Raw genomic sequence first — 26962 nt, forward strand, 5'->3', positions numbered from 1 at the left:
GTATATATATATATATATATATGTGTGTGTGTGTATATGTATATATATGTGTGTGTATGTGTGTGTGTATATGTGTGTATGTGTGTGTGTATATGTATATATATGTGTGTGTATGTGTGTGTGTATATGTATATATATGTGTGTGTATGTGTGTGTGTATATGTATATATATGTGTGTGTATATGTATATATATGTGTGTGTATGTGTGTGTGTATATGTATATATATGTGTGTGTATATGTATATATATATGTGTGTGTGTATATGTATATATATGTGTGTGTATATGTATATATATGTGTGTGTATGTGTGTGTGTATATGTATATATATGTGTGTGTGTATATGTATATATGTGTGTGTGTGTGTATGTGTGTGTGTATATGTATATATATGTGTGTGTGTATATGTATATATGTGTGTGTATGTGTGTGTGTGTATATGTATATATATGTGTGTGTATATGTGTATATATATGTGTGTGTATGTGTGTGTGTATATGTATACACACATAGTATATAATATTGTTGCAGGGTGCCCTGGTGAGGAGAATCAGTGCTAAAAAATAAATCTAGATATTTTTTTTTTCTGTGTGGCTGTCTTGGCTCTATGCGACATTGCTTACAACTGAGGCCTCAGACAAACAGATGGAGAACTTTTGTTTTTAGTGAATCTGTGTGGCCGAAAAACAACTGCATGTTTTTTAAATAGTAATTACAGACAAAACAACTGCTTGTGGTGGGAAAAATGACAAGCCTGTGTTATTGTCTGCAACAATCAACATTTCTTAGGAATTGTTTTTATTCCAATGTACACCTATTAGTTATGTCTTGCATGTGATTTTGATCAAGGATAACCTTATTTCACAAGTTTGTCATGCATATTGGCCCTACATTTGGCTTTGAATAAACTTGATAATATCTAGCCAATAGTCATCATTGCCATGAAAATCACATGATAGTCACAGGATTATGAGATATCTCATTTGAAATGTGGAACTTTCTTTTATGCTTGGTTTTGATTTGCAAAGAAAAAGAGCTTATTTTTCTTGTCATGTTTACATTGACCTCCTGTTATATATCATGGCCCCAATTCTCTAAAGTTCTCTGCCTGGCAAGATTATCTAAGAAGTATTAAAAATGCATTTGTGTCCAATCCAGTGAGTTTTTTTTATTATATTATCAGGCCCATGATATCTGTCTCTGGAATATCAAACTGTATAACCTCACCTTACTTCAATTTGTAATGGAATAAAAGGTTTAGCTCAGTACTCAGATTCATTACTAGGGATGGGTGAATGTTTAGCAACATTCGAAAAATTAAACATATTTTTACACATTCGTTTGTTTCAAATGTTTGTACAACTTTCTAACATTGGTTTAATGTAATAGTATTTCTAAGGCTTTCTTTAAATGTAATATTCAATTCGAATTTTCTAATAGTTCGATTCCAATTATGCAATATTCGAATTCGAATTTATATATTTGTAATAGTAATTCTAATGTTCTCTTTAAATGTAATATTCTAATTATGCAATATTCGAATTTGAAAAATTTGAATTTATATATTTGTAATAGTATTTCTAATGCTTTATTTAAATGTAATATTCGAATTATGCAATATTAGAAATAGAAACATTCAATTTTATATATTTGTATCTATTATGTATCAATTTACTAAATTCCCTACAACATGAACTTCTGAATAGTATTTCTTAAATCTAATGTTACATTCTTAATTTCGAATGTGTACATTCAATCAAATTATAAACATTCAAATTCGAAAGTGACAATCCAAAACTTTAAATTGCATTCAATTATAGAATTTTTAAGAATATTTGTTCTTATCAACATTCGATTATGTAAATCGAATTTCGAAAATAACGTTCGTTCTAACATTCAAATTGGAGCATTCAAATTGGAATATTCATTACAGACAAAAGTGCTCTAGTTTCTAAAGTAAATGCCATTTTACATTTATCACCTTGTGTTAGTTGCTTTTAGTTTTAGCACTGTTCTACAACTTTTGGGTATGAAAGTGTTATTTACATATAGGACATGTGATAACCAGAGGATTGTGTGACTGTTCATTTGAAAGAGGAAGTTCTCCTGTTTGCATTAATGGATCCCATGTCATACTAGATTTATTTTTTATGGCATGGACCAATTTCCAGACTGATGTGCAATGCAAAGGGTGGTAGGCACTTACCCCATACTGCCCTCCAGCTTTTGCATGCCCGTACACAGGCCCCCAACAGAACAGGATTTCAGAATAGGTGGTTAATCAGTGGCTCAGTCAGCTGTGTTATGTTAGGATGCATTTAAAGCCCGGCCTGTTGTATTAAAATATCAAGCACTATAATAGATCATGGTTTAAATATTATTTTTAGAGAGTTAATGTAAATATCAGAAATTGAAAAACTAGCATGTTATCCTATTAAAAACAGAGATGTTATTTCAGATATTTGTTGTATTGATTCACAATTTAGTACTCATCTTTTTGCTAGCTTGGCTATTGTGATAGATTATGCTTATTAGTTCACACTATGATATCCTTTTTAAATTTTGTTTATACGTCTTTCTTCAAAAAAAAAGTATTTTGTAACTGACAATCACATTTTGCATTTCAGATGGAGCTGGTTTCAGATATCAGCTCAAAGCTAGAAAATCTCTGTGGACAAAGAGAGCTGCTTCAGTGGGATATCACTGAAAATGTTACTTATGGCCAAGATATGGAGGTGGTGGTAAAAGAAGTCTGCAAGCCCAATGAGTATGAGCGCTATATGATGTTTATTGGAGATCTAGAGAAAGTGGTGAGCCTGCTCTTTTCACTGTCGATGAGACTGGCTCGTGTTGAAAATGCTTTAAGCAAGGTCGACGACAATACAGATGCTGAAGAAGCAGTAAGTAGCAATTTACACCTATTATTATTGTATATTTATAAAGCAACAACATATTACGCAGTAACATTAACTCTTTAGTGACCAGACCACTATTCCATTTTCTGACCGTTTGGGACCGGGGCTATTTTTACATTTCTGCTGTGTTTGTTTTTAGCTCTAATTTTCCTCTTACTCATTTACTGTACCCACACATATAAAATCCCCTTTTTCTTGCCTTTAAATGGACTTTCTAAAGATACCATTATTTTCATTATATCTTATAATTTACTATAAAAATTTTTTATAAAATATTATGAAAAAATGGAAAAAAAACACACTTTTTCTAACTTTGACCCTCAAAATCTGTTACGCATCTACAACCACCAAAAACACCCATGCTAGATAGTTTCTAAATTTTGCAATAAGTACAAGTAGCCCTTTGCTATTTCCAAACTTTAGTTACATGGGAACACTGATATCTGTCAAGAATTCCTGAATAACCCTTCATGTATATATTTTTTTTTAGTAGAAAACCCAAAGTATTGATCTAGGCCCATTTTGGTATATTTCATGCCATCATTTCACCGCCAAATGCGATCAAATAAAAGGTTTCTCACTGAAATGATTTACAAGCAGCTTGTGAAATTATGCCACAAATGCTTACAAATGATTCTATGTGATCCCCTTTGTTCAGAAATAGCAGACATCTATGGCTTTGGCATTGCTTTTTGGTAATTAGAAGGCCGCTAAATGTTGCTGCACATCACACGTGTATTATGCCCAGCAGTGAAGGGGTTAATTAGGGAGCTTGTAGAAAGCTTTTAGGGTTCATTTTAGCTTTAGTGTAGTAGACAACCCCAAGTATTGATCTAGGCCCATTTTGGAATATTTCATGCCACTGTTTCACCGCCAAATGCGATTAAATACAATTTTTTAAAAAAAATGTTTTCACAATTTTAGGTTTCTCACTGAAATTATTTACAGTTAGTGCAATCATGGCACAAATGGTTGTAAAAGCTTCTCTGGGATCCCCTTTGTTCAGAAATAGCAGACATGTATGATTTTGGCATTACTTTTTGGTAATTAGAAGGCTGCTAAATGCCTCTGCGCACCACACTTGTATTATGTCCAGCAGTTAAGGGGTTAATTAGGTAGCTTGCAGGGTTAATTTTAGATTTAGTGTCGAGATCAGCCTCTCACCTAACACATCCCACCCCCTGATCCCTCCCTGACACCCTTCAAACAGCTCTCTTCCCTCCCCCACCTCACAATTGTCACCACCATCTCCCAGTACTAAAATAAAAGCCTTTTTTAAATTTTATTTTTTTTTTATTTTTTTTCTCCCAATTCTGCAGTGTTGGATCCCCCCCCCCCCCCCCCAAAAAAAAACAGCTCTCTAACCATCCCCACTCTACCTAGTTGCCGCCATCTTGGGTACTGGCAGCTGTCGTCCAGTACCGAGTTTGTTAAAAAAAAAAATACCCTTATTTATAAATAAATAAATAAATAAACTATTTTCTGTAGTGTAGCTGCCCCCCCTCATATCCCTACCCCCTCCCACTCAGAGATCCCTTTCCAAATATGTATTTGCCCCCCCACTCCCTCAGACTTTTCTGTAGTGTAGTGGTCGCTGTCCCAACCGCTCCCACACGTTCCCGGCAACATGCATGCGCTCTCGTGCACCTGCGCACGCACCCGCTCTCCACTCCCGGCACCCGGAAGGAAGTGGACCAGTGATGGGCCGCCGACCCACCTCCCTGCTACAGCTCCCATCCACCAACGATTGGCATCATCGCTGACCGATGCAGAGAGGTCCACAGAGTACAATACCCTTTTTACCCCACTGATGCAGAGAGAGCCACTCTGTGGACCTCTCTGCATCGGTGGGGTAAAAAGGGTATTGCAGTGATGTCTCAATATCGAGGCATCACTGCAATACCCTGGAAGTGATCATGATCGTTTCCAGAGCTTTAAACTCCAGAGGACATGTCAGGCACGTCCTTGGTCGTTAACTAACATCCAAATGAGGATGTGCCTGACATGTCCTTGCTCGTTAAGGGGTTAAGTGAACAGTTATGGAATGCAATAACCAGAAGAAATTTACATAAATCATTATGTAGTACAGTAATCATTAGATATTTACATAAATCATAAGTATACCGTTATGTAGTCCAGTAATAGAATACATTTACTTTATACATTAAGTATACAGTTATGTAGTTCAATAATATAAGACATTTACATAAATCATAAGTATATAGTTATGGAGTACAGTAATCATTAGATATTTACATAAAACATAAGTATACAGTTATGTAGTACAATAATAAAATACATTAACATAAAACATTAAGTATACAGTTATGTAGTACAGTCATGCAATTTACATAAATCATAAGTATACAGTTATATAGTACAATCATCAGAAGATATTTATATAAATCATTTATGTAGTACAGTAATATAATACATTTACATAAAACATAAGTATACAGTTATGTAGTACAGTAATTATTATACATTTACATAAAACATAAGTATACAGTTATGTAGTACAGTTATCATTAGACATTTACATATATCATAAGTATACAGTTATGTTGTACAGTAATATAATACATTTACATAAAACATAAGTATACAGTTATGATTTATGTAAATGTCTAATGATTACTGTACTACATAACTGTATACTTATGTTTTATGTAAATGTATTATATTACTGTACTAAATAACTGTATACTTATGATTTATGTAAATATCTTCTGATGATTGTACTACATAACTGTATACTTATGATTTATGTAAATTATATTACTGTACTACATAACTGCATACTAATGTTTTATGTAAATGTATATTACTGTACTACATAGCTGCATACTAATGCTTTATGTAAATGTATATTACTGTACTACATAACTGTATACGTATGTTTTATGTAAATGTATAATGATTACTGTACCACATAACTGTATACTTATGTTTTATGTAAATTTATTATATTACTCTACCACGTAACTGTATACTTATGTTTTATCTAACTATATAATGATTACTGTACTACATAACTGTATACTTAGGTTTTATGTAAATGTCTAATGATTACAGTACTACATAAGTATACAGTTTTGTTTTATGTAAATATCTAATTATGACTGTACAACATAACTGTATACTTATGTTTTATGTAAATATCTAATGATTACTGTACTACATAACTGTATACTTATGTTTTATGTAAATATCTAATGATTACTGTACTACATAACTGTATACTTATGATTTATGTAAATATCTAATGATTACTGTACTACATAACTGTATACTTATGATTTATGTAAATATCTAATGATTACTGTACTACATAACTGTATACTTATGTTTTATGTAAATATCTAATGATTACTGTACTACATAACTGTATACTTATGTTTTATGTAAATATCTAATGATTACTGTACTACATAACTGTATACTTATGATTTATGTAAATATCTAATGATTACTGTACTACATAACTGTATACTTATGTTTTATGTAAATATCTAATGATTACTGTACTACATAACTGTATACTTATGTTTTATGTAAATATCTAATGATTACTGTACTACATAACTGTATACTTATGATTTAAGTAAATGTATTATATTACTCTACTACATAACTGTATACTTATGATTTATGTAAATATCTATTGATTACTGTACTACATAACTGTATACTTATGATTTATGTAAATATCTAATGATTACTGTACTACATAAGTATACAGTTATGTAGTATAGTAATCATCAGATATTTACATAAAACATAAGTATACAGTTATGTAGTACAATAATATAACACATTTACATAAAACATTAGTATACAGTTATATAGTACAGTAATATAATTATTAGTACAATCATCGGAAGATATTTAAATAAATCATAAATATAGTTATGTAGTACAGTAATCATTAGACATTTACATAAAACATAAGCATACAGTTATATAGTACATTAATAATTAGATATTTACATAAATCATAAGTATGCAGTTATGTAGTACAGTAATATAACACATTTACATAAAACATAAGTATACAGTTGTGTAGTACTGTAATCATTAGACCTATACATAAATCATAAGTAAACAGTTATGTAATACATTAATCTTTAGATATTTACATAAAACATAAGTATATAGTTATATAGTACAGTAATCATTAGACATATACATAAATTATAAGTATACAGTTATGTAGTACAGTAATATAAGATATTTACATAATTCATAAGTATACAGTTATGTATGTAGTACAATCATCAGAAGATATTTATATAAATCATAAGTATACAGTTATGTAGTATAGTAATCATTAGACATTTACCTAAATCATAAATATACAGTTATGTAGTACAGTAATATGACATTTATATAAAATATAAGTATACAGTTATGTAGTACAGTAATCATTATACATTTACATAAATCATAATTATACAGTTAAGTAGTACAATAATATAATACATTTACATGAACCATAAGTATACAGTTATGGAGTACAGTAATTAATAGACATTTACATAAAACATAAGTATACAGTTATGATTTATGTAAATGTATAATGATTACTGTACTCCATAACTGTATACTTATGTTTGATGTAAATGTATTATATTATTATACTAAACTGTATAGTTATGATGTATGTAAATGTATAATGATTACTGTACTACATAACTGTATACTTAAGATTTATGTAAATATCTGATTACTGTATTACATAAGTAAACAGTAATGTCGTACAGTAATATGACATTTACATAAATCATAAGTATACAGTTATGTAGTACAGTAATATAAAATGTTTACCTAAATCATAAAGTATACAGTTATATAGTACAGTAATCATTATACATTTACATAAAACATAAGTATACAGTTATGTAGTACAGTAATATTAAATATTTTAGGGGGGAAGAGAGGAGGGGAGAGAGAGAACAAAATAGGGGGAGAGAGAGAGCAAAAGAGAGGGGGAGAGAGACAGAAAAAGAGAGGGGGAGAGAGACAGAAAAAGAGAGGGGGAGAGAGACAGAAAAAGAGAGGGGGAGAGAGACAGAAAAAGAGAGGGGGAGAGAGACAGAAAAAGAGAGGGGGAGAGAGACAGAAAAAGAGAGGGGGAGAGAGACAGAAAAAGAGAGGGGGATTGAGACAGAAAAAGAGAGGGGGAGAGAGAGAAGGCAAAAAAATGGGAGAGAGAGAGAGCAAAAGAGGGGAGAGAGAGAGAGAGCAAAAGAGGGGAGAGAGAGAGAGAGCAAAAGAGAGGGAGGAGAGAGAGAGATGGGGAGAGAGATAGAGAGAGCAAAAGTGGGGGGATAGAGCAAAAGAGGGAGAGAGCAAAAGAGAGGGGGAGGGAGACAGCAAAAGAGAGGGGGAGAGAGAGCAAAAGAGAGGAGGAGAGGGAGAGAGAGAGAGCAAAAGAGAGGGGGAGGGAGAGAGAGAGAGCAAAAGAGAGGGGGGAGAGAGAGAGAGCAAAAGAGAGAGGGAGAAAGAGAGCAAAACAAGGGGGTTAGAGAGAGCAAAAATGGGGGGATAGAGCAAAAGAGAGGGAGAGAGACAGCAAAAGAAAGGGGGGAGAGAGCAAAACAAAGGGGGAGAGATCAAAAGAGGGAGGATAAAGAGAGCAAAATAGAGGGGGAGAGAGACAGCAAAATAGAGGGGGAGAGAGACAGCAAAATAGAGGGGGAGAGAGACAGCAAAATAGAGGGGGAGAGAGACAGCAAAATAGAGGGGGAGAGAGACAGCAAAATAGAGGGGGAGAGAGACAGCAAAAGAGAGGGGGAGAGAGACAGCAAAAGAGAGGGGGAGGGAAAGAGAGAGCAAAAGAGAGGGAGAGGGAGAGGGAGAGAGAGAGAGCAAAAGAGAGGGGGAGGGATAGAGACAGAAAAAGAGAGGGGGAGAGACAGCAAAAGAGAGGGTGAGCGCAAAAGAGAAGGAGGAAAATAGAGGGGAGAGAGAGCAGAAGAGACAGGGAAAGAAAGAGCAAAAGAGAGGGGGCAGAGTGAGCAAATGAGAGGGGGGATAGAGAAAAAGCAAGGGGTGGAACCACTGTACTGCAAAAAATGGCCCGTGTACACGGGTTTTAGGACTAGTGGACAATGAAGGAATAGCTGAAGGGAGGGCAAATAAACACCCAGCAGAGGGAATACTTTATAATGAGCCCAGAACAGAGTAAAAAAAACATTCTGAAATAATAATTTAGACTTTCTTTAAACATTTGATATATAGAGGTTAAGCATAGCATTGTATATCTATGTAATTTGCTCATGTTTTCTAATATTGCAGATTACTGGTTTTCAAATGTTTATAGCAGATATTATGCCTTGGTAGTTTCTAAAAGTACTCATATCAGTCTGCATAATACAACATTAAGGGCTAGATTAGAAGTGGAGTGGTATTTTGCCTTTTCGTTATAGCTAAAACTGCTAGGATTTTTATTTTTGCACTCCAGCGGTAAATCAAATCACACTTAAAGTCATATATTTGAGTCCTTATAACTTTATAATGCAATATATTTTGGGAATATTTTTTGTAAAGTTTAAAGGACCAGTCAACACCGTAGATTTGCATAAGCAACAAATGCAAGATAATGGCCTCTATTTAACAAGCTCCGAATGGAGCTTGATGGCCCCTGTTTCTGGTGAGTCTTCAGACTCACCAGAAACAGCAGTTATGAAGCAGCGGTCACAAAGACCGCTGCTCCATAACCTGTCCGCCTGCTCTGAGAAGGCGGACTGACATCGCCGGAAATCAACCCGATCGAGTACGATCGGGTTGATTGACACCCCCTGCTGGCGGCCCATTGGCCGCGAGTCTGCAGGGGGCAGCATTGCACCAGTAGCTCTTGTGAGCTGCTGGTGCAATGCTGAATACGGCGAGCGTATTGCTCGCCGTATTCAGCGAGGTCTGTCGGACCTGATCCGCACTGTCAGATCAGGTCCGACAGACCTTGATAACTTGGGGCCAATAAGTCAATGCAATAGCACTTAGTCTGAACTTTAAATGAGTAGTGGATTTTGACTTGAGTGTCCTTTAAAGAGGAGATTGCATGATAATCAGTTTGTGAATTATACTCATTTTCTTTGTAAACTATGATATTATTATGTTATTCGGTCACCCTATTGCAAAATAGAAAAAAAGTAATTGTTCAAATTTTAAAAAGTTGTATCAACAAGTTACTTCAGGATACAGAATGGAATTATGTTGTGCTTCTTTTGAAATATGAATTTTATAATAGATTTTATTTAAAACTAATGATTTGTTATATTGCTAAAAAAAAAATAGTGATAAGGTGTAGTAACATATTTAGACTGTAGTGGGCACCATATAATCACAACATAAATTTTAAAGCACTCGAAAATAACTGAAATATTTCTTATCATTTCTGATTCTGACCTATACTATCAGCCTGGTATTAAAAGCCATGCAGATATTTCCTAAATATTTTCAGTCAAAATCCAGCAGTACCATTGGAAAAATCAAAAAACAAACAAGAAAACCCTTTTCTTTTTATTAGGTCTTCATTTTATTGATGGTAAAATAAAATCAGCATTTTGTGGTGTCCTCTTATTTCCCCAATATGTAAACATCAATATCTAGTAAATCCTTTACATAAGTTCTGAGATCTGTAAAAAAAACAAAAAACATAAATGATATCATACAGAGGAATTTCATAGGCTTCCTATATACAGAAGAGTTCTCTGCAGCACACTGGATTTTGTGATTTGAAGTATTGCAAGGTCACTGAGAAATATGTAATTCCCAAATCCCAAAGCTCTGAATCTCATACTGAGCATAAGATAAACATCTAACAGGAAACACATTGCTATGTCTAAAATTTACTTTTAAATGTAAATGGCTGTATTTTTATGTTCAAACCATATTATGGCAGGTGTGTCACTGTATTTATGCTATGACCCACAAAGACACAAATCACACAAAACCTTTGGGATTTTTTTTAAACTTATATAGTAATAAAGGAGTCTCTACTTAAAATATAGAGCCTGCAAAGTGAGATAAACATCTTAAAAGTTAAAACTTGTGTTTTTATAATTATTTGAGGGACTTTTTAGATCTTCTTAGATCATCTCGCCCGAGCAGAGAACTTTAGTTAATTGGGCCTCAAGGGTTACACATGTTAATGGCAAGACAGTCACCCATGCAAAACCCTGTTATAATCTGAATAAAACTATATTCTACCTATGTTTTCAAAACACTAAGCAACCATCAATACGAAATAAAAAGAAACAGAAAATGGTTTGAATACCAAGTAGATGCCACACTTTATAATGAGCCCAGTGAAGAGTAGAACATACACATTTACTTTATACAGTGAAGCGGTAGGTGGTGTTAGACTAGTTACTTTGCCTGCCTTACCCATCATGCTAATCTGTGCTAGTTGGTATATTCTATTCATAGCATTTTCCATATGTGGTCCCTTTTTCACCTGAATATCATATAAAACAGGGATGGCCTCATGCGGCCCTTCGCTCTAGATTTTGTGGCCCTAGAAAAAAAGCAGAACTAAGTATGGTTCTACAGTTTGTGGCCCAAGGAAAAGCAAATGTGTGCTCTGGAGTGGCCACTACTCAAAAGAGCACTCTGGACGGGAGAACAGCAGTCAGAGGTTACCAGCAACCATACATAAATCTGGTCCTGTGCCACTGGGCATTTTTAAGTAATATAGACTATTATGTTTCTAAAAGCCATACATTTTACATGTGGCCCTTAAGGCTTCTAAAATGTTGATATGCTGCCCCCATTTGTTAGGAAGTTGGCTGCCACATATATAAAATATCAATAATATATAGTTTGAAAAACAAAAAAGTTGATAGGATAAATAATTCCACTCTAAATGTTTTAAATGTAATACTTTTCGGAAATCCAGTACAGTTACCAACAGCTATAAAAGAGTTGTGCCACCGTAACTAATCAGCCTTTCCATACCTTTCTAGAATGGTTTAGACTTTCCTAAGATGGTAAGACGTTTAGCCGTCATTTAACAATAGTGTCTAATGCTTCTTTACTTATTTTGTTATCAGCAATCCCTTAAGGAACGTCACAGCATCTTGTCTCGGCAGAGAGAAGATGCCAAAGATTTGAAGGAGAACTTGGATCGCCGAGAACGAGTGGTCACAGGTATCCTCGCCAAATATCTGAGTGAGCATCAACTTAAGGACTATAAACACTTTGTAAATCTGAAGACGTCTTTCCTCATTGAACAAAAAGACCTTGATGAGAAAATAAAATTTCACGAGGAGCAGTTAGAGAGTCTTCACAACAGCATTTCTTCTTAATAAACAAAATACAGCAAACTTTATGTCACTTTCTGCCATGACTAAAGGTCCCTCAGGGCTCTGTATGAATTCTATCTATTGGTGTTGATTATGCTGCTGCTAAGACATGATTAATTCTAAATGTAGGTTGGACATGTGTGACAGTGTTAATCAGACAAAAAAAAAACATAAAACTGACTGACACAAAAAAAAGGAGGAGAAATGTGGATACAATCGTGTGCCTTTTTGGATGTTACCATTGTTTTGTCTGTATCAGTGTTGTTACAAGAAAGAGTTTGTAGCCATTGTTTGGTTCTTGTTTGGACAACATAATTTCAATAAAAAATATATTCTTTACGTGTAAAAGTTCTGAACTATTGTGTATTAGTGTGGACATTGTTAAATTGACCTCATCTGTTTTTTAGACTTTTTAAAAAGTGTTTATGTATGGTATGTTTGAATATTTATTATTTTAACTACATATTATGTGAAATATAATTAGATGTAATTGCTCAATTTAGACAGAGGCCTCATCGCTTCAGTAATTTTTTTTGATCAGCAATAAATTTAAAGTAAAAAAACAATGCTGCCACTAGCAAGTCACACAACAAACAGGCACCAATATGGCCACCAGCAACATAATAAATTCCATTGTGGTAATGACAAATTTTGGCCCACTAATACCTTGTATGTTACCTTTTGCTTAATGTACATATGATTTTTATGTAAAGAATACCTACTTAGGTCCTATATACCTGACACACTTCACTCACAGAGTAGAGTTGCTCTTGAACCTATTAAAAAAAACAGCGGTAATGAGCAAACACTTTTCAAATTAAAGGGACATTAAACTCAACGCATTGCTATCATGTATTTAAAAAAAATAATTTAAAATTTGTATTTATTTTTTTGAAGTTAACCCTGTTTATATAGAAACTAACTAAAAGTGTATATTTGTACACAACAAGCTTTAATACTAAATATTCCCTCTTTGCAGGTGCAAAAAAAAAAAAACCTCATCACTTTAGTTTGCAAAGTATGCACTTAAAAGTGAAAGTTATCCAACAATTCCAAGCTCTCATTATAAGGTCAAAGTTTAAATATCTTAGGATAAAACTGAGATCCATTGTAGGTACACACACATATATATTTGAAATCCATTTTATTCAAACGGAGGAATTTTTTTTTTTTTTTATAAATAAACCATAACATGCATTGAATATTTTAAGAATAAGAAGTTTTTAGAGAGGTGGGGCATATAACAAGGCATTTAAGTTATTATATGTGTTGGGCCATATCTTATGTTGTCAACTGTATTTTAATTTTTAATACTGTAAATAAATAAATTATTAGTATCCCAGAAGTAGTAGTGGATTCTTTAATTTCTGAAGGCAAAGTGAAGACTATTAACCTTTATACAAGCATGACAGACCCTCTGTATTGTTCTCTTCAAAAGTACTTTACAGCAGAGCAACAGTGAAGCTGAATGTAATAAATATTTAACCTGCTTTTCTTCCTAAATGGAAAGAGTCAACAGCTGCGTTCATTACTTTTTTGAAATAAGAACCTGGCCACCAGGAGGAGGCAAAGACACCCCAGCCAAAGGGGCCTATCTATCAAGCTCCGGATGGAGCTTGAGGGCCCGTGTTTCTGGCGAGCCTACAGGCTGGTGCAATGCTGAATACGGAGAGCGTATTGCTCTCTGCATTCAGCGAGGTCTGGCGGACCTAATCCGCACTGTCAGATCAGGTCCGTCAGACCTTTGATAAATATCCCCCAAAGGCTTAAATACTCCTCTCACTCCCCCCCAGTCATTCTTTGCCTTTCGTCCCAGGAGGTTGGCAGAGAAGTGTCAGAAGTTGTTTTCTCTCTTATGGAGAGGTAGTACTCTTCAATATGGCACGGGAGTTTTAAGTAATCCTATCAGTCTCTCATTGAAAGCCTGGATGAAAGTCCAGAGATGCAGGGAGAGTCTTTCTGTGAAACCAACAGCTCCACAAGCAATAAGCGTTGTCTAACTTCGCTTCGCTGCCTGCTTTCTTCTCTCAAGTCCATGGCGGAGGCACTGCTACTATTCGTCACACTTAAAGGGCCGTGTTCCTGTTCCACGGCATAGATTCCGGCCAAATCGTTTCATTTTACTTCGTCAGAATGTAATGTAACTTATTAATGTTTCCCGTAAGGTGCTATCTTGCGGGACTTATTTAGTATATTTATAGGGCCTCAGTGAGGCTCCTTTGGTATCTTGGAATCAAGGGTTAATATCTCCTGAGGGGGATTATTGAACAGGTTTTTTTTTATTCATGTTTGTTATGTGATTCAATCTGCTTATGTGTAGTGTTAACTGGGCTCTTGGCTTAGAACATAAATTCCTTTGGAAGTGACGCGATTTATGGTTGGGCTTGCTTTTTTTTGGACTGTACGGTTCACCTTGTGACTGGATCTGGATCTGTATGGCTGGAAGGATTGTGTCAGTCCTTATTCAGCACTCAATCTGGTGACCGGGACAGTGGAGTCCCGCTACATCACTCTCTTTGCTCTAGTTTCCTCAAGTTTCTTTCCTCTCTGGGGAGGATTGGGGGCTTAGCACCTCCTTACCGCTGTTTAAGCGGTTTTGCCTCTGAGGCTCTAGAATTGTCCTTGGACTTGTTCCTGCTGTGGTCCTCTTCTTGAGACCTTGCGGATTTCGTCCGTTCCTCGGGTTCCTTAGGGAGACCTGGTTCCCTTCGGGAGTTGGTTCCTTGTAGGGACATGGGCAGTGTGGTCTCCTTGAACTCTGTTTAGGGTTTCTGCCCAGAGCTGGGCGATGCTCTGCATCCTTCTTCTTCTCCTCTGATTTTTGAGGGTGATGCGACTTTGTCCTCGAGGTATCCCCTTGCTCTTGGTCGTAGGTGGCTGTTGCGCCTAGGGTTCTAGTGACCTTGTTTCAGTCTTTGCTTCCTTAGCTCCCTAGAGCGTTGGACTCTGGGGTGGTCTCGTCTTCTGGTCGGGACTTTTTTTGTTTTTCTTGTCCTTTTTCTTTGGACATTGTCTGGTATCTCCCAGGGGTCTGGTTTTATAACAGATGGGGGATTTCAGTTTCCGGGTTTTTGTTTATTAGGGGGCTCTGTCCTCTCCTCGCTCTGGTGGATGAGTTTTTCACTCAGCATTTCCTTTGTGGATCCCGTTGTGTGTTGTAGTAGAGCTGGTCCGGTGTTCCCCAGTTCCAGGAAACTTGGGCGGTGTCCTTTGGTTGGGCTGGTTGATCTGGTTCAGTAGACCAGGTTTTTCTGGGTGCCGATGCCCCCTGCGCTTGCCTTTTGCCTATGGTCAGTTTCCCTTGGTTGGCTTGCTGAAATAGTGTGCTGACTTTGCTGCTCTGCAAGCAAGGGGTTTGCTGTGGAACCACTGCAGCTGTGGCACCTTGTCTGTGTGCTAGCCAGTTAAATCTTCAGCGGATTCCTTCAAGATCAGGCTTCTCCTGGCTTCAGGAGGGTAGGACAGATGGGTTAACCTAGTTTGGAGAGAGGCACGCTCTCTGGGTTGTTCTGTCCATTTGTTTCAGTTGCCTAAAGTGTGCCTTCTGTAATGGAGGTTTAGCACTCTACATTTGGTAGCCGCTTCTAGCAAGCATCTCTTTGGTGTCATTCTGAGGATGGCTGCGTGTTCTTGACTCAAGTGTTTACCTCGTCTGGGTCTGCTACATGTAATTTTGTCAGAACTCCTTAGCGTTTTGAGTTCGGATGATGTTTGGGCTCCGTTTTCAGTTGTTCCTAGGCGCTGGTTGACTTGATGCCTGGCAAGTGAAGGGTTGCTCTTTAAAACCAGCTACAGCTGTTTGCGCCTTGACTGAGTGCTAACTAGCTGTTCCAATCCTTTGGAGGATGTTGGGAGAACTTTTTCTCTGTTCTGCTTCTGGTTCTCAACCTTGTGGTTTATATTTGGATTGGGCGTTGCCTCTCCTTGTTGTCAGGACCCTTTTAGGTCTTGCGAGCTTGGTTTGATTGGGGTTTTTTCCTTTTATGAAGTTTGTGGTACCTTTCGGTTCCCATTAGTTTTTTTCGTTGCCTTATTCCTTTGGGAGTTTCAGCGGGGTTCCCTTCGCTAATAAGGGGCGTGTGGTGGGGGACTGACTATTGGGCTACAGTGTGTCTTCCGGGGGACTGTTGGCTCAGTTGTGTCTGATGTTGCGGGCTCTACCTAGGTTTCTGGGCTATCTGCTGGTCAGTGTCCCTGGGGCCTTTTACCATTCTGTTTTTCTCGGCTTCGGACAAAGCAGGTTTTTTTTGTTGGGTAGTGGTTTTTAGGCCTGGTGCCCTCAGAATGGGCCGCCTATTGTACCCTCCCGTTTTGGCATTCAGTGTCCTCTATTGCTTGGGTATTGTTTTCCCAAAAGTAATGAATGCAGCTGTGGACTCTTTCCATTTAGGAAGAAAAACATAAATAATGCTTACCTGATAAATTTCTTTTCTTCTGATGGAAAGAGTCCACAGCTCCCCACCTGTCTCTTTTTTGTGGGGCGTCTTTGTTTTTTATTCTTCTGGCACCTTTTCATCCAGATATTTCTTCTACTGTTCCTTTGCAGAATGACTGGGGGATGAGGGGAGTGGGAGGAGTATTTAAGTCTTTGGCTGGTGTGTCTTTGCCTCCTCCTGGTGGCCAGGTTTTTATTTCCAAAAAGTAATGAATGCAGTTGTGGATTCTTTCCATCGGAAGAAAAGAAAATTATCAGGTAAGAATAATTTATGTTTTTATTTAATTTGGTATTCCCAACTTTAGGGAATTCCTACTACCTAAATTTGTGAGTCTGAATTTTCATCCTTTTGTACACTCGATATTCTGGTGAGGCTCTGTTATGGTGGGTATGTCATAGTGAGGAAGATTCCATGGGTGGAGGGTCCTGTAATGGTGGGGCAAGTTCAATAGGTTGATTTGTTGGTAATGACAATATCAAAAAGAGCATGGGGACAGGAACATATATGTATATGCCATGCACCCCCATTTAGATACTGCATCTGCTCACAGAACCTGCAATGATGCAAACTGCAGCATCACTGACACAATACCTGTCATCATTGGCCCTGTGAAAAGGCCCAGTGTCTGAATGTGGGTGCAAACGGCATACAGACACTGCACTAATGATCATTTCAATTTGATTTGAATTTGTACGATAGAAACATAGTTTGTCTCTTTAAAAATGTAATAATTTCATTGGTATTTAGTTTTTACAAATACTCGAGTAATAACCAAGATGATTTAAAAAATCCTCTCAGTTTGAAGAACCAAATAGGATAAGAATCAGGATAATTGTGACCTTCAGTTGGTCAGATTCAATGATGTGCACACTCCAAAGTGAAATTTGCAGTATTACTAGTTTATGTAAAATGTCCCAATGTTTGTTTATTTGGGCTTAGCAAAATAAAATTGGTATCTATCTTGTTCTTTTGAGGCTCTTGGACCTTTTTTTTTTTTTTTTTTTCTTCCAAATATTTTTTATTGAGGTTGTTATAAACAGATACTGAGTGTGTGTCAGGAAGATAGAGATTCAAAATGAAATAGGCAAAAATAACTGTAACCTCATTTTTATAATTATATAAACCTCTGAAATTAGTAGGCCATTCTTGGGCCACGGTAAAATATAAATACTCAATGGAGGTAAGTAAGTTGAGTCAATAGCCACTTTCAGGCTTGGTAGAGCATAAAACATTAAATAGATATATCAACAACAGATTATGTAATAAGTTTCAAAAATGATGGATAAAGTTTAGTTGTTCTGTAAACATATGTATTACATTCATCAACAAATTATCACAGTCTAGAGAGATACAAGTGATCAGACATATGCGTACGATTAATATCAAACTAGTAGCAGTGGTATAGTGCATCATTTATCAATATAACCAAATGTATAAATTATATAAAATAACAACTATTTCAAGAAATGGTACTCTGTAGGAAATATTGCTGAGTTATGTAATTTGCTAACTTATAGGAATGTTTCAGAACATAACCGTCTGTTTAAAGACAATAATAAAGAACGGCACACCTTACGGTTTGATTATTTAAACAACATATATAATTAGAGTAGTTTATCTCCCTCATAGATTTGACATGGGTCACTAACCTTGGAAGGGAATGTCTGGAGAATTAGAAAACAATAAAATTCTCTAAGGAGGTATATTCCTATGCCCACCTAGCAAGCAGCATCTAGGGAGGTGGATTTGACGGGAAAGAACTATGGGAACTATCATGGTATAATCAGAAATAACCTTACATATATATGAAGTTACGTCACAAATGTAGGACATATAAGAAAGTTTTAAAGACTACATGTCTATATGGTTGGATGTTATCAACTGGGTATAAGTCTGTATTTAACCTAGTTATGATAATATGGCATATATTCAGACCTTACTACCTATACTATTAGATCTCTTGTATGCTTTAGTATTATATGTGGAGGAGAATATATCCAAAAGATATATGGTAGGTAATGTACACATCAGCTAACCCATAAATGGCTAGATCATGGCTAGGTAGAATTGCGGATCAATATGCCAGTTTGGTGATCAACTTAAACCCTTATTCTAATAGTCCTGAGGCTCATAATAGAAATAAAAGTGCTGTCCTCCTAGCTCCCAGTATCTAAAATATGTTAGGTATACATTAGCTAATAGTTTTGGGTCCTATGAAGAGTAAGGATATAGTGTGGCATAGGCTATAATCAGGAGTGTCCTTTCTAAATATGTCTATGGTTACTATACTGCGGGGGAGGAAAGATGTCATCATTATAAGAGTACTTATGTAGTTACTCCACAGCAGGCTACAATGAGTCATGGTATAAGTCATAACCGAAGTCTGACATAGCTAGTTATACTATCGCTTGAGAACAATTTAAACCAGTATGGCTAATTAAAACACATACACCTAGATTTAGAGTTCTGCGTTAGCCGTCAAAAGCAGCGTTAAGGGCTCCTAATGCTGCTTTTGGCCGCCCGAGGATATTTAGAGTCAGGCAGGTACAGGTCTACCGCTCACTTCCCTACCGCGATTCCAGGCTACCGCAGATCCCCTTACGCCAATTGCGTATCCTATCTTTTCAATGGGATCTGCCTAACGCTGGTATTTGGAGTCTTGGGAGAAGTGAGCGGTAGAGCCTCTACCGACAAGACTCCAACCACAAAAAAAAGTCAGTAGTTAAGAGCTTTATGGGCTAACGCCGGAATATAAAGCTCTTAACTACTGTGCTCTAAAGTACACTAACACCCATAAACTACCTATGTACCCCTAAACCGAGCCCCCCCCCCCACATCGCTGCCACTGTAATAATTTTTTTAACCCCTAATCTGCTGACCGGAAACCGCCGCCACCTACATTATCCCTATGAACCCCTAATCTGCTGCCCCTAACGTCGCCGACCCCTATATTATATTTATTAACCCCTAATCTGCCCCCCCCCAACGTCGCCGCTACCTTACCTACACTTATTAACCCCTAATCTGCCGACCGGACCTCGCCGCCACTATAATAAATGTATTAACCCCTAAAGCGCCGCACTCCCGCCTCGCAAACACTATAATAAATTGTATTAACCCTTAATCTGCCCTCTCTAACATCGCCACCACCTACCTACAATTATTAACCTCTAATCTGCCACCCGCACCGTCGCCGCTACTATAATAAATTTATTAACCCCTAAACCTAACTCTAACCCTAACACCCCCCTAACATAAATATAATTTAAATTAAACAAAATAATATTCCTAAAATTAACTAAATTATTCCTATTTAAAACTAAATACTTACCTATAAAATAGACCATAATATAGCTACAATATAACTAATAGTTACATTGTAGCTATTTTAGGATTTATATTTATTTTACAGGCAACTTTGTATTTATTTAACTAGGTACAATAGCTATTAAATAGTTAATAACTATTTAATAGCTACCTAGTTAAAATAACTACCAAATTACCTGTAAAATAAATCCTAACCTAAGTTACAATTAAACCTAACACTACACTATCATTACATTAATTAAATAAATTACCTACAATTACATAAAATAAAATACAATAAAATAAACTATTCTATAATACAAAACCCCCCCCACTAAATTACAAAAAATAAAAAAGAATTACAAGCAGTTTAAACTAATTACACCTAATCTAAGCCCCCTAATAAAATAAAAAAGCCCCCCAAAATAAAAAATTCCCTACCCTATTCTAAAATACAAAAGTAATCAGCTCTTTTACCAGCCCTTAAAGGGCTTTTGCGGGGCCTTGCCCCAAAGTAATCAGCTCTTTTGCATGAAAATAAAAATACAATACCCTCCCGCCCCCAACATTACAACCCACCACCCACATACCCCTACTCTAACCCACCCAAACCCCCCTTAAAAAAAACTATCGCTAACCCCCTGAAGATCTCCCTACCTTGAGTCGTCTTCACTCAGCCGAGCCGAATTCTTCATCCAAGGTGCGCAGAGGAGGTCCATCATCCGGTAGAAGTCTTCATCCAAGCGGGGCAAGAAGAGGTCCTCCATCCGGTAGAAGTCTTCATCCAGGTGGTGTATTCAATCTTCATCCATCCAGAGCGGAGCGGAGCCATCTTCAAAGGAGCCGACGTGGAGCCATCCTCTTCTACAGACGGACTAACGACGAATGAAGGTTCCTTTAAGGGACGTCATCCAAGATGGCGTCCCTTCAATTCTGATTGGCTGATAGAATTCTATGAGCCAATCGGAATTAAGGTCGAAAAAATCTGATTGGCTGATGCAATGGGCCACCAGCAGGGTGGGTGTAAATCAACCCGATTGTACTCGATCGGGTTGAATTGTGGCAATTCCTGTCCGCTTGCTCAGAGCAGGCGGACAGGGTTATGGAGCAGCGGTCTTTAGACCGCTGCTTCATAACTGCTGTTTCTGGCGAGTCTGAAGACTCGCCAGAAACACAAGCCCTCAAGCTCCAATCGGAGCTTGATAAATGGGCCTAAAAAGCTAATGTAATCCTATTAATATCATAAAAAGCAGAAAGAGGGATAACATAAGTACTATTAATAGACAGACTATATAATATGACTGGTTAGGTTTAAAAGGGGAGTCTTAACATACACTTTGAGAGATTTATGCACTGAAGCTAAGTACATTGACATCCTGGAAGTAAACCTACTATGGAGGTTTCATAAACGTTAAGGAGGGTAGTACAATAATCTAAAGTTGTATAGTGAACGTATATGTTTCCTTAAGGTGTTGAATAGCTAAACTTTAACTAGAATATAACAATAAGCTGAACTAAAGATCCCACATATGACGTCTCTTATTGTATTTGCAGGTTTGAACCATATAGTATCGTATACATAACAATAAATACTTTTTATAATAGCAAATGATCAGAATAGGGATCCCATAGAAACAATTAGTAACTGTATAATGCAAACGAGAAGTAACTGAAATACTCCACTAAAACAGATAAGTCAGAGTTATCCCTTGTAGCTTCACGGTATAATTGCATGAGCCTCCGGTAGCTACACAACTTATTGCATTATATTCAGTCTCACAGCCAGTGTATGTAGGTGTAGAGAGCTTAGATACCACTGCTTAAATACTACCATGGGTGTGACTCTGTCTTGCATTGCATTGTATATAAGCCGCATCTGAGGCGTTGTGCAGCCAAAAAGTAATCCAGTAAAACTTTGGGGACAGATACGGACTAGAAGCCTCCAAGATAGGCGTGTGGGTAGCAAAAGCAAAGGTCCGGCGGCGGAGTTTAATAAACTCAACTGTAATAGGCCAGTTCCCAAACTCTATGATTTTTGTTACCCGAGGGTAGGGAGTAGAGATCCATAATCAGTTGCGGTTAGCAATCCAACCGGGATATATACAGGGGCCTTATGGTTTGGGGAATCAAGCACACCTCTCGCGTTGCAGTTGTCACCCACTGCTCCAGTAATCAGTGGTTTACAGTACACTGTTTCCGAGTGCTCTATATTGTGTTTTAAATTCCCTTTGTCCCCAGACACACAAACTGGTTGCACCCAAACACCTCTGCTGCAGTTGAATGGCCAGGAGTTACCGGGACATGGTATATCCAAAAACTCTGATGACTCGCTCCCAGCGATGCATGTTCAGCCATCCGCAGGTGCTCCTCTGTAGAAGGAGTCGGTTCTATTGCAGCATTGACATGGATGTCAATAGTCGTGGCTAGTGAATTCACTGCAACATTCTGTGCTTCTTGTCCTTGTAGTGCACCCACAGTTGGCTCTTGTATTGGTGCTGTCTCTAATAAAACTTTGAGCAGCCACAATTCAGTTTGTCGGAAGGTAATTTCAAGGGCTCCAAGAATTTCCTTCTCCCAACTATCCATAGTCGCCATTTTCCTGTGTCGTAATTTCCCGGTCGTCTTATAAGATTTAGATCAGGAGTATATTCAGCTCTTGGGGTCCCAATCTTGATTAGTAACTGTGGTGAAGGAGAAGATTTAGTAGGGTCTTCAATAACGCTTCTCGTCAGTATAATAAAATATCAATTAACCCTCAAAATTAAGAGCTGGAGCTCGTGTAATGTACGTCCGTCTTCTCTGATGGCTAACTCCGCTCCCGCTCTTGGACATTTAAAGCCCTAGAAGGTTGACTAATTGGTCTAATGTTAGAGTCCCCTCTGGAATTTAGATTCACCCTGATAATTTTAAATCATTCTCTGAATCATTCACCACCTTCAAGGCCAGATTATAAGTGGAGCACAAAATATCTCTTTCACTATAGCGATATTTGCGCTCCACTTTGTAATACTAGCACACTCAAATGTGCGCTGGTATTACAGGTGAGGTGCAATGTGAATGCAACCTCGGGTTCACATTGCACAGAAGCATTGCGCTCACGAGAGTGTGCTTCCATAGGCTCCAACGAGAGCCTTGTTCTGAGGCCGTCATACACGGCACAGAACCTAAACGCAATGAAGGGAATAAATCACATAGCGATGGGCAGCAAATGTAAATATATATGCTTATATACATATATATATTTATGCATTACTATGTGTATATATGTTACGGATAAAGTCAGAAATCTGGGTAATCCTAAGATTACCCAAGTGGCTGTGGAGAAAGCCTGATATACTGTAATTCCCCCACCTTTGGGAATGAGGTTTAAAAGGGGGGCTTTGCCCACCTTGAACACCCCAGGCGGAGGCAAAAAAGATAGTGAAGATGGGGGAATTACAGTGCATTGTATATATGTTTGATGCAGTGACTCAATCAGTCTGAGGGGATTTGTGATTTTACATCGGGCTATACCCACAGCCGCTTGGGTAATCCTAGCATTACCCGGTAATGCTAGGATTACCCAATATCTGACTTTCCCCCCCAACATATACACATATTAACATATAATTATATCTGTATATAAGCATATACATATATATTTACAGGGAATACACAGTTCCCACAATGTAAAGGCACGTTTCACTGACATTTTCTTCTAACACCCCACAGCCGCTGACTTTAGTCCCCAAAAACTGCTAAGTGCGGTTTTGTTTTGTTTTTTTAAAAATACTACTTAGTTTTCTTTCTTTTTAAAAAAAAAAACAACAACAAAAAAACACTTAGGTTTGTGGGCTATTGGGGGACATTTAGAAAATTAACCAGAGGTCTAGGTTTAGCTTTCAACAAAGAATACCAGGAGAACAAAGCAAATTTAATGATAAAAGTAAATTGGAAAGTTTTTTAAATTGCATGCTCTTTCTGAATCATAAAAGTTACATTTTGACTAGACTTTCCTTTAACTAACCCTGCAACAGTCATCAGTTTGTCACAGAAAGGGTTAATCAACCCTTTCCACTTAAACCAATTTGTCACAGTCTAGCCACTCCACTCAAGCCTGTCATTTAGTTAATTGGGTACAAGGGTTAACAAGCATTCTCTAGTCTTTATTAGACCCACTATAATGTCCAAACCTCCCTTTAATGCCACCCACACTAAACTATCTCTGCTGTCACCATCGAGGGACAGTCTATTCCAATATTTTTTTTTGTTTAAAAAGATAAAGTTCTTCTTACCGGAATTAGCAGTGTCTTGTTGTGAAAATGCATGTGCTAAGAGACTGTCTGTAGTGGATTAGAAACAGGAAGAAATTTAGATGTTTAAATTTTATATATTAAGTATATTAATATAACATTCTTGGGTGTGCAAAGGTTGGGAATGGGTAATAAATGCATTACCTATCTTTTTAAAGTTAAAGGGACAGTCTACACCAGAATTTTTATTGTTTAAAAAAAAATAGATAATCCCTTTATTACCCATTCCCCAGTTTTGCATAACCAACAGTTATATTAATATATGTTTTACCTCTGTGATTAGCTTGTATCTAAGCCTCTGCAGACTGCCCCCTTATCTCAGTGCTTTTGACAGACATGCATTTTAGCCAATCAATGCAGACTCCTAAATAACTCCACGGGAGTGAGCACAATGTTATCTATATGACACACATGAACTAGTACTGTCTAACTGTGAAAAACTTTCAAAATGCTCTGAGCTAAGAGGCGGTTTTCAACGGTTTAGAAATCAGTTAAAGCCTACTTGGGTTTAGCTTTTCAAAAATACCACCAAGGGAACAAAGCAAATTTAATAATAAAAGTAAATTGGAAAGTTGTTTAAAATTGCATGCCCTATCTGAATCATGAAAGTCTAATTTTCACTAGACTGTCCCTTTAAGAATGTTGGTGAATACTGTCCCTTTAAGATTTTTATATGGAAAATACTTAAAAAAACAGACTAACAAATTAAAAATCCTAAAAGACAATTTGGTACAAATCAATCTAAAAACACAATACTGTTATTACTAGTCTCTTTGGTAACGGGAAACAGATATTAGACAAAGGCAAAAACTTAATAAAGGAATATTCATTATGAAGAAAAAGAGTCACAATGCATTTAAATAAAACAAAGGAATTAACAAACACTTTTTTTTCAAACAACTTTCAAAAATTTCAATGTTTCTACACCCTGTATTATGTGATAAACATCAGTGAATCAGACTCATGTCTCTCACTCTGAACTGTGAACAGCAGGAGATGGTGCCCCTGCATATTAAAAGGTGCTCAATTTGATAATGAAAGTAGATTGCTTATTTTATTATTATTATTATTATTATATGCTCTATCTGAATCATTAAAGTAAAATTTTGACTTAATGTAAATCACAAGTACATAGTTTTGTCTAATCAGCATTCTTAACTTCATGTTCAAGGGGTAATTTTGATGTTTCTTTGAGTCACATAATATCCTATATATCCTCATATTCTTCAGTATGTAAGCTAACAAACAGGGGCATATTTTGGCCTGAATAAGAAGGATTTTGAACTGTACTTTTATACATGGTGCCTTTCTATTTTAGACTCTCTTAATGTTGTGTTTGTTAATTTTATTAACCAATCAATATTCCCTGGTTATTTATGGGGCTGCATGTCACTCCATACAGCCCTGGCTTTTGATTGTGAGAAATATATCAGGCAAATATGAGATAATTTTTATTTGGGTTGAAGGGTTCATTTGCATTTTATATTTTTGTCCTAGAAAATATGTGCACTATTCGTGTAATTCCAGATAAGTGTATAACAAATATGAAACACCACACAGTAACAATACTGAGCTAAACAGACTTACAGGTGCTCCCGGTAGTAGCAGCTCAGCTAATTTGCTTACAAAGTCATCTTGGATGGTGTAGCACTTAATTTGCTGCATTGAACAAGAAATGTTTTTTGTTTTTACCTAAAACTTTTTTTTCCAAAATTAAAACTCACATGCTACTTGTTTTAATACACTATTTTTAATGGAAGGACAATATTACATCCAATTCTATATCCCTTTAATCAGTGATAGGTAACTTACTAACATGTAGGGGCGGCAATATTTTAGAAGCCTGCATATAAATTTAAAACTATTAAATAAACAAATAATATATTTCCTAAAAGTGTCTAGTGGTACAGGGCCAGATTTAGGTAAGGTTGCAGGGTACCCTCTATTTTATGTTTGTCCTCCCAAAGCAGTTGTGATCATCAAGGCTGGACTGGGAAATCAGACCGGGCATGGAAATTTTGGAAGACCGACCACAGCCCCCACCCCTCGGCCCAGCCAACCTCGCCTGTTACCTTTGGGCTTCCAAGAGCGGAGCAGCTATGCAGCGCACAAGGCTTGGTCCTGGCTGTGAGACTCCTTCTGCAACTCTGCCTAGGATGTGGACCTGTGGTGCCGGTGACTCACCAGGAAAACTTCTGGCATCCCGATGGGCCAATACGGCACTAGTGATCACTTCAAAGCACACACTTGCATGCTTCTGCATGTTCCTAGGGCCACAAAAATTGTGGTACACATTGTTACATATACTAGTACAGAGGGTTGCATATAGTCCTTGGACAACCAGTTGGCCACCCCTGCCTTTAGTTTAGTAATACTAATTTCCCCATTATCTTTGTCTATTCACAGTGTTGCAGAAGAAGAATGTCATGAAGACCTCATGATTTATAGAACGGCAGGGGCTAATTTGTCTTTCTTTTCATTTTCTTCTGTGTCCTAGTATACAAATATAAGGTGCACTTCAGTCTTTTCAGGGAAGTGTGATCTTTATGGGCCAAGCTGTCAACACACTGTCAACAGAAGTTAGTGACCTTAGAGAGGTCAATTAGATTTTAAATTCTAGAGTATCTCAAAATATATTTTAATTACTTTTATGTTACTGGACGCCCAATTATTTGGTATCTAAATATTCCTCCTGAGGTCACAA

The 26962-nt window shown here is 36.8% G+C and overlaps 1 protein-coding gene across 1 annotated transcript in view; it reads left to right on the forward strand.

Annotated features, from left to right (window-relative positions):
- SHROOM1 (shroom family member 1) overlaps positions 1–13569 on the forward strand; it is a 94809-nt gene extending 81240 nt beyond the window's left edge. The window contains exons 7-8 of the mRNA XM_053717178.1: positions 2629–2901; positions 11973–13569. Of these exons, the coding sequence (XP_053573153.1) occupies positions 2629–2901; positions 11973–12227 (528 nt within the window). The 3' untranslated portion in view covers positions 12228–13569. The remainder of the gene's footprint in view (positions 1–2628; positions 2902–11972) is intronic.
- Positions 13570–26962: the final 13393 nt, after the last annotated feature.

Source organism: Bombina bombina, chromosome 6, assembly GCF_027579735.1.
Source record: "Bombina bombina isolate aBomBom1 chromosome 6, aBomBom1.pri, whole genome shotgun sequence".
In the NCBI taxonomy this organism is placed as follows: Eukaryota; Metazoa; Chordata; class Amphibia; order Anura; family Bombinatoridae; genus Bombina; species Bombina bombina.